Source organism: Neoarius graeffei, chromosome 28 (assembly GCF_027579695.1).
Source record: "Neoarius graeffei isolate fNeoGra1 chromosome 28, fNeoGra1.pri, whole genome shotgun sequence".
Classification (NCBI taxonomy): Eukaryota; Metazoa; Chordata; class Actinopteri; order Siluriformes; family Ariidae; genus Neoarius; species Neoarius graeffei.
The window spans coordinates 11,960,626-11,975,834 of record NC_083596.1 but is presented as its reverse complement, the minus strand read 5'-3'; the positions used below and the strand labels follow the sequence as shown (position 1 = coordinate 11,975,834).

Below are 15,209 nucleotides of genomic sequence, written 5' to 3'. Positions count from 1 at the left end.
AATTATATGGGTCCGCCTCAGAAACTGCTCTCTCATTTGGGACATTATAGTCAAAAAATAAATTTTCTAATTTTACTTTTTTTTTTGCATTTACCTAACACTCAAGGTTTCGTTTGTCATGTTTAATAAGAATAAAGATAGTATCTTGCTTTATCTGGCCTCCACTGTGGAAAATCTTTTTGATTGCAATTCAAATGCTTTTGTAAAATTGATTTACATCTAAAATAACTCCATCATGAAGAATTAAAGCCCCTCCTTCACAGATGAGTGAAAATATTGAATAAATTTCCTCTTTTTGATTGCTTGGGTTAAAAATGCCAAGTTATGATGACTGAATTGATTATTCACTTAAATATGAATAATATGATGCAGTTTGGGTATTTGATATGGCGAAATAGGACACAATGGAAAAATCAAGAACACACCGGAAAGATGAGAATAACGGCGGTGGTAAAAGAACAGCGACTGTACCGGCTGAAGGTCGCGCGGGTCTCTGCTGCAGTGCGCGAGCAACGGGACATCACTACCGCACCGGACGGAGCGCGAGGCGGGGGCGGGGCAAAATGACTGGCCGTAGATTCTATCAAAAGTTCGATCTAAATTGACCATGGTTGCAAAATATTGGCCAAAAATATGCAAACACTACGAAATATGAAAGTAAGATGAAAAAGAAACAAACATTCTGCTGCCTTATACTGCAAGACTAAAACAAAATAAAACTGTCAAAACTCACCTTTTCAGTGATAACGTCCGAACAGATCACTCGCGTAACAGAAAGACCGCAAATGGAAGCACGATCAACTTCTAACTGTTGGAGTGGAAAATTCCATTCTACACATGCAAATTGTTAATGTGTGTCCTTCCCCGCACACAAATAACACGCTACGGTAAAAAATAGACCACAACTCATTTTATAGCTCAGAAATTCATACAAGACCAGCTACCATCGTAACATATTCTGTAAGAAACATATTCTATACCTAACTTTCAGCTGTCGTTTTAAAAAACAAAATCGCAGATTTATAACTAGATTTTTCTATGGCATAGTGATTTTAAGTTACTACTTTTGGTGAGGTCGTGACCTTGACCCTGAGGCTTTCCGTTTAGATCAAAACACACGATCGTATTGGTTTTGGGTCTGCGGAAAATGGAGTTACAACGGTGATGAAATATTTTGCATGATGTTTTATTACGGTTATGATTATTCTGTGAGCGCACCAATCCTTAGGTGTATAAAGTTACAACTTAAAATACAATTAGTGATAACTGTAGACTTTTCAGTGGACTACAGCCTTTTTAAGGGAATGCGATGTAGTCAACCGTTTATCATGTCCCAGATCAAGCCGCCATTTTTCCACAAATTTGCAGAATTTTTGGCAAATTCTGAATATTCATATCAAAGATTTAGTTTTATCTGTATTATTTCTTTCATCATTTTATTTCAAATTAAAACCAACATCACCATTCAAAACCGTATAGTTTATTGACTGTGAGTATTTATACCATCAAATACTTTTATTCCATATTTTGTTCTTTTTTTTGGTGGTTTTGTTTTTGAGTAGAGTTTTTATTTCATCCTTGGATGCTTCAGCAACACGCTCCGCCACTTTGTTCTTCTCTCCTCCCGGTATATGAGCTGATATCCTAGTAGTAGAATAGCCAATCAGAGTGCACAATTGCTCATATCCAGTGAATGCAGATAGAATAAATACTATATATCCAACTAATTTTCACGTTGTGAATGAAATGTGGACTGCTCGTAACCAGAAATGAGGACTCAGACTTGAGTTGCACTTGAATCCATCATTGACTGACTCGCAACTTGACTCGACCTGATTCGCTGAATATCCTTCAGAATTCTGAATCCTTGTACCAGGCGGCAGGTGACAAACTGGAGAAATGACAGTAGCAATTTTTGAAAAATGCTATAATAATAATTCTTGAAAAACTAAAAAAACATATGTTCTTACCATGAAATACTTTCATTCCATATTTTGTTGCTTTTTTTTGTATTTTTTTAGGGTTCTGTTTTCGAGTAGAGTTTTTATTTCGTCCTCTGTTTTTTCAGCAGCACGCTCCACCATTTTCTTCTTCTTCTTCTTCTTCTTTAGGGTTTTTGGGTGGTTGGCAAACCAACTTAAAGGTGCATTACTGCCACCGACTGGGCTGGAGTGTGGAACAGGAGATATTGGGCGAAAAAAAGACTATATTTTTTAGCTATTTCTGTTTCTTTTGAATACTTGAGAACAAAGTGATATATCTGACTTGATGCGCACCGCCATTTTGTTTTTCTCTACTCACGGTATATGAGCTGATATCCTAGGAGAAGAATAGCCGATCAGAGCGCGCGATTGCTCATATCCAGTGAATGTAGATAGAATAAATACTATATAGCCAACTAATTTTCACTTTGTGAATGAAATGTGGACTGCTCGTAACCGGAAATGAGGACTCAGACTTGAGTTGCACTTGAATCCATCACTGATTGACTCACAACTTGACTCGACCCGATTCGCTGAATATCCTCCAGAATTTTGAATCCTTAAGCAGGTGGCAGGTGGAAGGAGCCAGCTCTCGGTGCTGCTTTCTGCCAAGGAATCAGATACTGGATTCTCTCACTGACCTAGCCATTTGCTGTCTTGAAAGAGAGAAGACAAATACCCTCATTCTCCATCCTGCCTTGCCAAGAGAAGAACCAGAACCTGTGCACATTGGGCATGCTCAACCTACCGCAGCAGAAAATCTACAATGCAGAGGGAAGGGTGTGAGTTTCTTTCTACTGTTGAGAAGCCACCCACCTCATTACACAATGTCCAACATGCCCACAAATGTGAGAGGCTCTGTGAAGGGGAAAGCGCATGGTAGACAAGCCTCATGCTAATGTGATGAGTCACCAACTATCTTCTCCTATATCAACCTTTTACACTTAAAGGTAGCATTATATCATTCGGATAACGTCATTCCTTCATGAAACATCTTGATAGAAACCTGAATACTGAACAAACCCCAGAAATACACTATATGGGCAAAAGTATGTGGACACCTGACCATCACAGCCAAATGTGAGCTTTCTCTAAACTGCTGCCACAAATCTGGAAACAGATACTTGTCTAGGATGTCTTTGCATGCTGCAGCATGAAGCTCTCCTTTCACTAGAAGAGGCCTAGTTCAAATCTGTTCCAGTATGATAATGCTCCAAATATGTTTTGCCAAGGTTGGACTGGAAGGCGTACACAGAGCCCTGATGTCAACCCCACTGAACACCTTTGGGATGAATTGGAACATTAACTTCACTCCAGGACATTTGCCAAACATTAGTGCCCAACCTCACTAATGCTCCCATGGCTGAATGGGCAGAAATCCCCACAGCCATGCTCCAAAATCGAGTGGAAACCCTTCCCAAAAGAGTGAAGCTTATTATAACAACAAAGGGGGACTAAATCTGGAAATGGTATGACCAACATGCATTATACAGTATGGGTGTGGTTGGTCAGGTGTCCACGTACTTTTGGCCAACCTCGTTGTTACTCAGAGCGCCAAAAAGTATTTAATAAAGCCAAATCATGTGTACTTCCTGTGGACTGCTTCTACTACTCATACCCAACCACTGGTGGGTGGTTTTTGGAAAAGTCTTGAAGAACTTGGAACAAGCAGTAAGGTGAAACAAGAAGACGTTTGTAGATCACCACCATGTTCCACCACCCTTTTAAAAGCCAGCAAAGTCGAGCATGGCCTTCATGTGTACCTTCATGGATGCAGGAAGTTAATGCATCGGTGCATCAAGCCATTGAAGATTCTTTGAGGTGAGCAATTCCAGCATTATGGACGTGACACTTGAACTCAAAATGGCAACAAATGACCCAGTGCATGTTTTATTGTCTCCCAGTATTTAAACAGGTGTTGCATATTTTAAGGCTGTACCATACTGGAGAAGTGATAGAACAAGAACAATTCCCATAGTACATCTAGGGCATGCCAGAAAACGCCAATAAAAGATGCGTTATGGATGTGACAGAAAAAGTATCACTTTTCTTGGGTGACTGTACATTTTTATCAAACTCTGTGAAATTGCAAACCTAATGTCGAAATGGAGATATCCATTTGATAGAGGGGTCCAAGGTGAATATTAAAAAAATCTTTGTTTAAAATATTTTGTATTTCATGCAGAGTTTCGGAAGGAAAAGTCAGCGTTATGGATGTGACGAAATTCCGTTATGGATGTGACGTGTCTGAAATAGACATGGCATATGTTTAGAAAATCAGCAATTTAACCACCATAACCCTTTGAAAAACTCTCTAAATATCAGCTAAAACTATCAAAGTTCTTAAATAATATTTAGGATGGCTATTGTTTTGCTGTTTTGTGGATTTTAGCATACATTTCTGTGGCTTGTGGCAATAATATAGAATTGTACATGATCAAAGTTGATTTTAGCTTGGGTTTTACATTATAAGAAAGAAAGACTGACAGTGACATATTAGGTTGGTTACAAATTGGTTCAACTTATTCACATCTGTAAAATACAGGCCTAGGTGATATCTCTGGGAGTGGTTTTGATGTATTACATGTTGCTTTATTTTTGCATGGTGAGGTTGACATTTACATGGAATTGCCCAGGTAACATGTAATCTTTAATTGTTGAGAACGTATCACTCATCTCTCATACTTCATGTGTCCCTATTGAAAGCCTTGATTCCTAGTTTTCTCATGATCACCAGCAACCATTCCATCGCCACCTCTAGATCTGGAAAGATAACGGACAGAGTATGGCTTTCAACCAGGAACCTTCATGGATGTCGAGGATACAGGAAGCTAATGCACCATTATATCAAGTCATTGAATATTCTTCAATGCATTTCAGTATTGCAATTGTGAAAAAAAAAAAGCCACATGTTTCATATGTCCGAGTGCTTTAGATAAAAGATCACCAGCAAACCACCTATACTATTCAGGAAATCCTGGACTTTTTATTACAGATTTGGGGAAGGTACAGTGCAATTGCTGATCAGCTGGGAGAAATTTTGACCTGAGGGAACGCTGGCTTGGATAACATGCATTATTCTATCAACATTCACTGGATATGAGCACTCTGATTGGCTACTCTACTACCAGGATATCAGCTCATATACCGTGAGGAGAGAAAAACAAAATGGCGGAGAGTGTTGCTGAACCAACCAAGGACGAAATAAAAACTGTACTTGAAAACAAAACCCCCCAAAAATACAAAAAAAGCAACAAAATATGGAATGAAAGTATTTGATGGTAAGAACATACTGTATCTTTTTTTATTGTTCAAGAATTATTATTATAGTATTTTTTCACAAATTGCTCCTGTCATTTCGCTGGTTTGTTTACATTCTTCATCTTGAAGCATAAAAATTTGTTGAATTTTTTTTTTTTAGGTTCAAAAGCTCAAAGAAGTTTGAAAATTACAGAATAGAAATATCCAAAGAAGAATTAAATAAATGTCTAAAGTTATTCTATAACTCGGCATGACAGCAAGACGGTAGCCTGGGCCCGCCCATCCTAAGCGTGACGCAACACGAGGGCCTGTTGTGAGCTTAGTCTGGCCAGGCAAGCTATCTACAGCTCTTCCAAGCTCCGGAAAAATCGGGAACCAATCAACTTTGAGCATCTCCAACAGCCCTGGGTAGAGGCGTGTTCAAGGCACTGACGTAGTAGAACTGCGACCGGAAGCCATAGATTGTTTACAGAATCTATACCGGAAGCGCTTCATTCATGCTTCTGCATCTATTACGCATAGATGCTGTATTGAAAGCATTCAACGGGAAGTTCTCATTGAAAACGGAGCAGAGAGCAGCCCTGGAGGTATTTATTGAAAGGAAGGACGTTTTCGCCTTGCTCCCGACCGGCTTCGGTAAGAGTTTAATCTACCAGTTAGCCCCGTCGCGTCGCATACGTCAGAGGAAAGAGTGATGTGATTGGTTTAAGCTTCGTCACAGCCTTTTCTGGCTTCGACCAGTAGCAAACTGAGGCATTTCAGGGAGGCGGGTCAACCACGGGCTCTGGGAAACGGTTGGGCTTAATATCTTGGCCAGACCAATAGCTCGGAGAGCTTTGAAGTCGCGTTAGCCAGGCTAGCAAGACGGCACTTTCGACAAAAAAAAAAAAAAAAACAACACTAACGTCAATTCGTGCAGGTTTTTAAGAAGTCCGCCTAAGCGGAAATGATTTTGTCGGACGTTTTGTATAAAAAGTTTTTATTTATCGAATTTGCAAAAAATAAATTGTTCGCAATCGCAAACTGACCTTTTCAACACTTACTGAGGAAAATTGTTGAATTTAAAAAGTGTCTGTCAAATTTCTTTCGGCGTTCCAATATTTCAGTGACTTGTTCTTCCACCCTTCCCCCACTCCAAAGTCCACGTCCAAGTCCGTGGTCAATACAGTAGTTGTGAGATCTCCAGTGAGCCATGAGATAATGCAAATGGCTCTATAAATAGTGTAGATTCAGCTGATCCCTCTCTCAACGAAACACTCAGGGAGTCGCACACCATGCAAAATCAAAGTCGCCTGCATACCAACATCCTCTCTCTCTCTCTCTCTCTCTCTAGCATCTATGTGTCTCCCTATGGTCCTGCAAATCCTGGGGAAGAGCATCTGGAAAATGATACAGCTTCACTTTTATCTCAAGAGTCCATTTCGAAGGTTATAAGGACTCATCGTAAAAGCTGCATGCATCACTGGCATCGCCGTAGCCATAATATGTGTAATAATAGAAATTAGGCCACTCCTGCAACATCCGTTTAGGGACTCTAATGAGATGAGGTAGAAAGCAGTGTGCATCAGCAGTTAGTGTGTTCTTGAAAACCCTTGTCCTTAACACAAACACAGAAACACTGCGAAATATATCAGGTAATTTTCCATCTCAACTAAAGAATAGCCAAAGCATATAAACTCAACACACACACACTCCGAGTCTAGTGCACTATTCCGCAGCCTCACCTTCGAGCTCATGGTGTATGATGTCACTCAAGTTGGGTTCATCGCCCCACCAGAAGATCCAGAGCTCCTTGGCGTCAGGTTTGAGTCTGCGTCGCCAAACACACAGCAGGTTGGCTTGTACGCAGCGTGTAAAGCTGCACAGCACCGGGTCATCCTGTGCTGGAGCTGAGATCACAGGTCCATATTCGCCGCCACCACGGAAGTTGTAGCAGCGCCATTTGATGCCTGTCAACTCCGCCTAGCAGAGACCAAGAGAAAGAAGCGTCAAATAAGAAGGAAAGAAGAGGAATCAGTTTCGCACTGAAGAATGTTATAATTTACCATGTAAATGCAGTTTTTTTGTAAAGGATTATTTAACTTTGTTTTATTTTGTCATGTTTTCACAGCTACAGTTTTGGGGTTTTTTTTTTAACACCTTCAATGCCCTTGGACGAGTCACGTACGTCATGAAATCTTTTACCGCTGTGCCTTATGACGGAAGAATGTTTTAGGCATTGACTGTAATTCATATGTGCCACAGTGAAGTAAAAGTAATGTGTCATGTAAGGTACATAAAAGGAGGTGTTTATGACGAGTAGCGTACATCATAAGGCACAGCGGTAAAAGATTTCATGACGTACGTGACTCGTCCAAGGGCATCAAAGGGGTTAATTGGTTAAATCCTGAATGGTGTTTTTTGGGGACATACTGTATACTGCGCTACATCAGTGATGAACCGTTACTATTAGAGCTGGGACTTGAGCTCAGCGAAAACTTAGCCAGACACCAAAAAAGCAACAAGGCAAAGGATTTTGCAAGAGATTAGCGGCAGGCTGCTGGTAGCTGTCGATGTTGATTTTAAAAGTAACTAAGTAAATTACAGAGGGAAATTAATACTTAAGTCTGAGTGAAAAATACTATAGCGAGCGTGCAGCGTGGAAGAAGAGTCTAGAGACGGAAATCTTAGTTTCTCAATTGTTAGCCTGTGCGACTTGCTCTCGACAGCACTGGCTTGACCGCTTTATCAGCATTCACTGACACTACTGATGAATGCTACACCGGCTGGAAGGTGACTGCACTGCTGCACTGACTTGCGGCGATAAATTTTTGCTCCCTCCCACTACGTATAAATCAAAATCTGATTGGTCAATCCATCTGTCACTTCCTACACAAACATACATTGCCATGGCCTTCTGTCCCGGCAATGAAGTCCTAACCAGAGAGAGTCAGCTCTAAACTCTTCTCAGCTTAGAGACACCAAACAAAAAATCTCACTGGATAACTCGATTTTAATGTTTTCAGGACAGTAACCCTTTTCATTTCTAAAGCAAATTTCACAGAAAATGAGGCCAAATTAGAATTAGCAGAGAATAATTATCATGAAATTATGAAAGAAATTAAAGAATGAAATAAATTAAATATAATATTTGAAATGCTGATATGTTTGAGCCTTCTCTGAAGGTCTAGAAGGCCCTGACGGTTCCCCGTCTGCACTAAATAGAGTTTACTATGCCTTGTAATAAAATAGTGCCATTTTGGTTTTAGTCGTTTTTAGAGTGTGATTTTAGAGTGTATACATTTTTTAAAGTGCATATCATGGGTAAATTCAGGAACACGATCAATGTAATTCTCCTATTTTATATTAAACTTTGGTCAAATATCTGTCACATTTTGCATTTTGTGCAATTTTTTTACCTTGCGTAATACCAGAAAAATTCAGTTGAAATCAAGCCATTTGTGGCGAATTGGTCCGCCTCTGAAAAAACTTTGCATTTGGATTTCCCGGCAAACATTGATTTTCGTGACGTCACGTGCGGGACGCCTCCTTCTGAATCCTACGTCAGCGCTGGTTTGTTTATGAGAAAATGACCTGGTGGTTTTCTGCAAATTTCTTCAACGTTATCGTGTAATTATTAAAATGGTTAACAGATGTATCGTAGGAGGGTGTAGCAACACCAATCTTGATGGGATTAGTACTCATCGTTTCCCAAAAGACCGACAATGAGAGAGAAATGGGAGCGCTTGGTCTACACAGGCTGTGCACTGAAACCGTGCAAAGCTCTCGCAGCCTGCTGGCGCTTCCGCAGGTAACGTCACGAATCTGGCTCCAGACTCCCTTGGGATTTTTCCAGACACGTTTTGTTATTTTATTTTTTTCTGCTGTAGACAGATGGCCTTGTGCAAAATTACCCTTCTGGATGAGTGTGTAAAGGGACATTCTTTCATATAAAAAAAATAAAATTGGTCCAGAATATGCACTTTAAAACAGAAAAATCAATCCTGATGTAGAAGAGATTGATGATTGGAAAAATAAACACGTCTGAAACAGAAAAATGCATAATAAAATAAGTTTACTTTTCCTATATTTTCACCTAGCGCTACTGTTAATGTTTACTTTGTCTGTCACAGTGTAAAACTGTCTGCTCATTATTATATTTTTGTCTCATCTCATTATCTCTAGCCGCTTTATCCTGTCCTACAGGGTCGCAGGCAAGCTGGAGCCTATCCCAGCTGACTACGGGTGAAAGGCGGGGTACACCCTGGACAAGTCGCCAGGTCATCACAGGGCTGACACATAGACACAGACAACCATTCACACTCACATTCACACCTACGGTCAATTAAGGTGGGGTTTACATTAGACCGTATCAGCGGATCATCAGATTAATGTTTTTAAAAACGATTAGCGTACACACAGCAACGCCAATACACGATTCGCGTGCACACAGCAACGCCAATACACGGATACGCTAATCACATGACTAATTCGGCACGCAAGTTGAGAAATGTGTCAGTGCGGCTCATCGCTTCCTCCTCAGCGGCTGCGCTCCAAATCACTCCGCCCTGAACAGCGAGTGCCCTCTGGAGGGTGCGCACTCCGGCCCTGCGCAGCTCACAGAGCGCGCGAGTGAAGCGCACGAGCAGTGATTCGGGACTGAGCCGCTGTGCGCAAGTCACTTACCACTTGCAAGTGGAAGGATGGCAAGCCTAAAGACCATCATAACTACACAATGGGCAGTATTTGCATCAGTATTTGCAGTATTTTCATACTTTTATACTTTTTAATGAAAGGTGATACAAGGCGGAAGTCCGCGCCGTTTTTCAGCAGTCGCGTCACATGACCAACGCCAGCGAATCAGGAAGGTGGATGTCACAGTGACGTTGTCCAATGACGACGCCAGCTAGAGCTCAGCACAGCGTATCCGCGTATTCTCAATGTTTACACAGCACTGGACCAGACACGATCTGGATTGAATACGTGGACCCTGGCGGATTCCCGTTTCCCGGCGTTTTAATGTAAACGGACAGTGCATCCGCGAAGAAAACGAGACAGATACGGTCTAATGTAAACTTGGCCTTAGAGTCCCCAGTTAACCTAACCTGCATGTCTTTGGACTGTGGGGGAAACCGGAGCACCCGGAGGAAACCCACGCGGACAACATGCAAACTCCGCACAGAAAGGCCCTCGCCGGCCACGGGGCTCGAACCCGGACCTTCTTGCTGTGAGGCGACAGCGCTAACCACTACACCACCGTGCTGCCCATTATATTTTTGTATTTTAAAAAAATCTATATTTTTAAACGTGAACATTTTTTCAAAATTTCAAACAATTCAGAATGTTCTGGGAGTCTTGTGTGCGATTATGTTGACTGCTAACATTAGCCATGCTACCTAGCTAGCATTCACAGAATGCTAGTTACATTGTGAGTCAGACATTTCCTTACTCTTACTCAGGCAGTATTTGGATGACTACTTTTCTTTTATTGGAGACATTACCTGTTTTAAATCCCAGTACTTTTACTTTAATTAACATTTTTGGCGACTTTACCCACTAAACAAACAACATTCTCTGTTACTGAAATTTGCAGTAGCAGCTAAAAGATACACTGAAGAGCTCCTTGGCAAAGATTCTCCAGATAATTCACAAGTATCTATTAATGGTGTTTTTATGTAGTCATTTCCTGAAAATTACTGTTGCTGGATAAATGCTATAACAATTTGCATATGCGGTGGAAACAACAGTTTCTCTTCGACAGAGTTACAATGAAAAGTAGTGAAAGGAGCAGAAAGGATAAAGAGACAACAGGAACAGGAAAGGGGAGGCGCACACACACACAAAAAAAAATCTGAGCTAGAAAGATGTTAAATCTGGAACAGACGATTTGTGAGCAACACGGAGACTGACGCAAAAAAATAAAATAAAATAGTGAGAGGAGGAGAAACCCGAAACAGAAAATACAAGGTAGGAGAGTGAGCGAAATCCTGTCAGAGTGAATCACTCGCTATTTGACGTCTCCTTTGCACAGCTTGATGGAAAGCCGTATGGTACTCCCATGCCGCAGCCGGGCTCTGTCAAACACAGGCTGACACTTGGCCTATTGATGAGCAGTCAAAAGAGCAGCACGCTGACGATGTTCAAATAGAGATATCACTGTGTTGTGTGGAAAACAGAAACGAAGGCAAAAACGGAAGGTCCTGCTTCAAGTTGTTTCAGTGAACAGGACACAGATTTGGGATTGGAGACATAGAAGAGCTCTCTGAGAGCTAAAGAGAAGAAATATAGCAAGTTTGGTACTCTGTTACTTCAACAACAACAAAAAAAAGGAAATAAATAAAAAATAAACACTTGAAGCGATCGTGAATTTTGCCACCTATCTGGCTTTCAATGAGTGTGTTAGTATGAGACCCCATGCTATAAAGCACAACCTTAATAACACTTTCATAATAGTAATGCTGTCTTAGGGTGTATTCAGACCAGGATGGTTCGATAGTTCACTTGCTTTGGTCCGAACCAAATGTTTTTTTATTTTTTCATTTTGGTGCGGTTCGCTTTCACACTGTACATTTTAGTAAGCGGACCAAAATCTGTCAACAAAGCCACGCGCCCTGAGGTCGTTCAGCTATTGGTCAGAGACGACACGCGCACAAAGCGTTAAGTTCAAAAGTAGTCATGGAGGCTTTCCGTGCTGTTATTCTTTTTAATGTCATCAAAGCTATACGTTTTTTCCAGTTTTTACTGTTTTCACAATTGTGCGATTACTATGCTGTTGTACAAGTAATTTATCAACGACGACTTCAAAGGGCAAGGCGGCTACGGAGGATAGCGCTGATGAGCGCACATCATGTTGTGACAGTTCTGGTTCTTCACGCAATAGATGAATTTCTTTTTTGCGTCGCTAGTACCGCCACTTTTTGAAAGAATGTCCCTGATTTTAATGTAGGTCTGACGGAGTTTCTTCACTTGTAGCCGACATTGTTCTGGGGAGCGCGTGAACCCCTTCTCCTTCATTTTCTCACTGAATACAGCAAACACGTCGGCATTTTTGTGTGTTCTCTCCAAAAGCTCAGATATGTGGACATCTGCCCATATATCCACAAGGGTACGCGTTTCTTCTTCGGCCCACGTTTGCCCCCTACTCATTTTTTGTACTCTGTAGTCTAGCCTACCACTGGTCTGAATGACTGAACGACTGTTGTAAGGTTCCCTTGACAACCGAAACAGTGTGTGCACTTTGCAGTGGAGTGTCAAGACTCTGTTTCCCATAATGCTCGACAAACGACGGAAGCTCCCAAAGTACAAAAAAGCAAAACTGTCGGATTAGGTCCGGTCTGCTTTCACACCTCCAAAAGATCCGCACCAGGGTTCCTTTGGTCCGGACCAAGTCCGACCTTGCAGCTCGGTCTCGGTCCGCTTGTTTGGTCCAGACCAGAGTTCGGTGGTTTGTATTCAGACCGACCCAAAAGGTCCGGACCAAGGGAAATTTGGTTCGTTTGGTCCGGACCAAACAACGTAGGTGTGAATACGCCCTTAGTGATAGCGATGGTAGTATCACTTAGGAGCAGCTATGGCCTGAAGGCTAGAGAAGCAGCCTTGGGACCAAAGGGTCGCTGGTTCGCATCCCAGGACCGTATGAGAGGAGTTGAGTGAATGAACAGCGCTTCCTCTTCCCTCTGTATCATGGCTGAAGTACTCTTGAGCAAGGCACCGAACCCCCAACTGCTCCCCGGGCACTGTAGCATAGCAGCCCACTGCTCTGGGTATGTGAGTGTGCTCATTGCTCACTTGTGTGTGCTCACTGCTTCAGATGGGTTAAATGCAGAGGAGAAATTTCACTCTGCTTGAGTGTACACGTGACCAAATAAAGGCTGCTTCTTCTAGTAGAATTTTTTTTATCCCTCACATTCCATAGTATTGCCAACCGTCAGCGAAAATAACTCAAAGAAAAGCGTCCGAATTATTACCTGAGTAAAGTCTAGCAAGGTCAAGTAACACACGAGTCGTTACGCAGGATTTCAAACCCAACAGTAGCAATGATTACCGTAAAACCACTGTAAATAAATAGAACTTCTGGGTTAAATCATATCAAAGGCTTATATTTTGTCTATGAACGAGTTTTAGCAATGTGTTTCGAATTTTACATTACAGGCATTTAGCAGACGCTCTTATCCAGAGTGACATACAACATACCCAGAGGAGCCTGGGGAGCAGCTGGGGGTTCGGTGCCTTGCTCAAGGGCACTTCAGCCATTCCTACTGGTGCAGGGAATCAAACTGGTGACCTTTTGGTCCCAAAGCTGCTTCTCTACCTTTGAGGCCATGTCTCTAATTTTGATATTAGAATATTTTTTTCATCTCATCTCATTATCTCTAGCCGCTTTATCCTGTTCTACAGGGTCGCAGGCGAGCTGGAGCCTATCCCAGCTGACTACGGGCGAAAGGCGGGGTACACCCTGGACAAGTCGCCAGGTCATCACAGGGCTGACACATAGACACAGGCTACGTTTACATTACGTCGAATCAGCGGATCATCAGATTAATGTTCTTAAAACGATTCGCGTTTACACTAAAACCGTTAGCCGTGCACATAGCAACGCCAATACGCGGATACGCTCGGCTCCGCAGGCATCCTGCGCTCCAAATCACTCCGCCCTGAACAGCGAGTGCCCTCTGGAGGGTGCGCACTCCGGCCCTGCGCAGCTCACAGAGCGCGCGAGTGAAGTGAACAAGCACTTATTCGGGACTGAGCCGCTGTGTGTGAGATCCCAGTGCATATCACTTACCACTCGCAAGTGGAAGGATGGCAAGCCTAAAGACAATCATAACTACACAATGGGCAGTATTTGCATCAGTATTTGCAGTATTTTCATACTTTTATACTCTTTAATGAAAGGTGATACAAGGCGGAAGTCCGCGCCGTTTTTCAGCAGTCGCGTCACATGACCAACGCCAGCGAATCAGGAAGGTGGATGTCACAGTGATGTTGTCCAATGAGACGCCAGCTAGAGCTCAGCACAGCGTATTCGCGTATTCTGAATGTTTACACAGCACCGGACCAGATACGATCTGGATTGAATACGTGGACGCTGGCGGATTCCCGTTTCCTGGCTTTTCCAGGGGGTTTAATGTAAACGGACAGTGCATCCGCGAAGAAAACGAGACAGATATGGTCTAATGTAAACGTAGCCACAGACAACCATTCACACTCACATTCACACCTACGGTCAATTTAGAGTCACCAGTTAACCTAACCTGCATGTCTTTGGACTGTGGGGGAAACCGGAGCACCCGGAGGAAACCCACGCGGACACGGGGAGAACATGCAAACTCCACACAGAAAGGCCCTCGCCGGCCACGGGGCTCGAACCCAGACCTTCTTGCTGTGAGGTGACAGCGCTAACCACTACACCACCGTGCCGCCGCAATTATAAAATATTAGAAGAAATATGAAAATTATGAAACATTATAAAATGTGACAATTATGAAATATTTAAAGAACGTTAAAGTTTCAACACATACTGGTACCCAGAGCAATGGGCATTGCTTTATGCTACAGCACCCAGGGAGCAGTTGGAGATTAGGCGCCTTGCTCAAGGGCACTTCAGCCATGATACAGAGGGAAAAGAAAGTGCTGTTCATTCACTCAACTCCCCTCACATTTTTCCTGCCAGTCCCGGGAATTGAACCAGCGATCCTTTGGGCCCAAGGCTGCTTCTCTAATCTGCAGGCCATGGCTTTTACAAACGAGTTGTAGAATCTAAAGTGTTGGCAACAGAACGCCGTTTGAGATTCGGCTACACAAAAATGTAAAAGCAAGTTTAGCAAGCTGTATGAAACTGGAACTCGATATGATGCAAAGAAATTAACCGTAAAATATTTAAATGACGTGACGTCACCCAACATCCCATTAATGTCCAAATATTTCTGCATTGTTTGTGTAGATTTGTTTGTCCATCACTTGTGCATGCAAACTCGACACATGTTT

The 15,209-nt window shown here is 42.3% G+C and overlaps 1 protein-coding gene across 6 annotated transcripts in view; it reads right to left on the bottom strand.

Moving 5' to 3' along the window:
* LOC132875645 (mediator of RNA polymerase II transcription subunit 13-like) overlaps positions 1–15,209 on the bottom strand; it is a 232,009-nt gene that overhangs the window by 188,285 nt on the left and 28,515 nt on the right. For all 6 annotated transcript variants that reach the window (XM_060912571.1, XM_060912574.1, XM_060912573.1 and 3 more), the window contains exon 2: positions 6,968–7,205. In XM_060912571.1, coding sequence (XP_060768554.1) covers positions 6,968–7,205 — 238 coding nt within the window. The remainder of the gene's footprint in view (positions 1–6,967; positions 7,206–15,209) is intronic.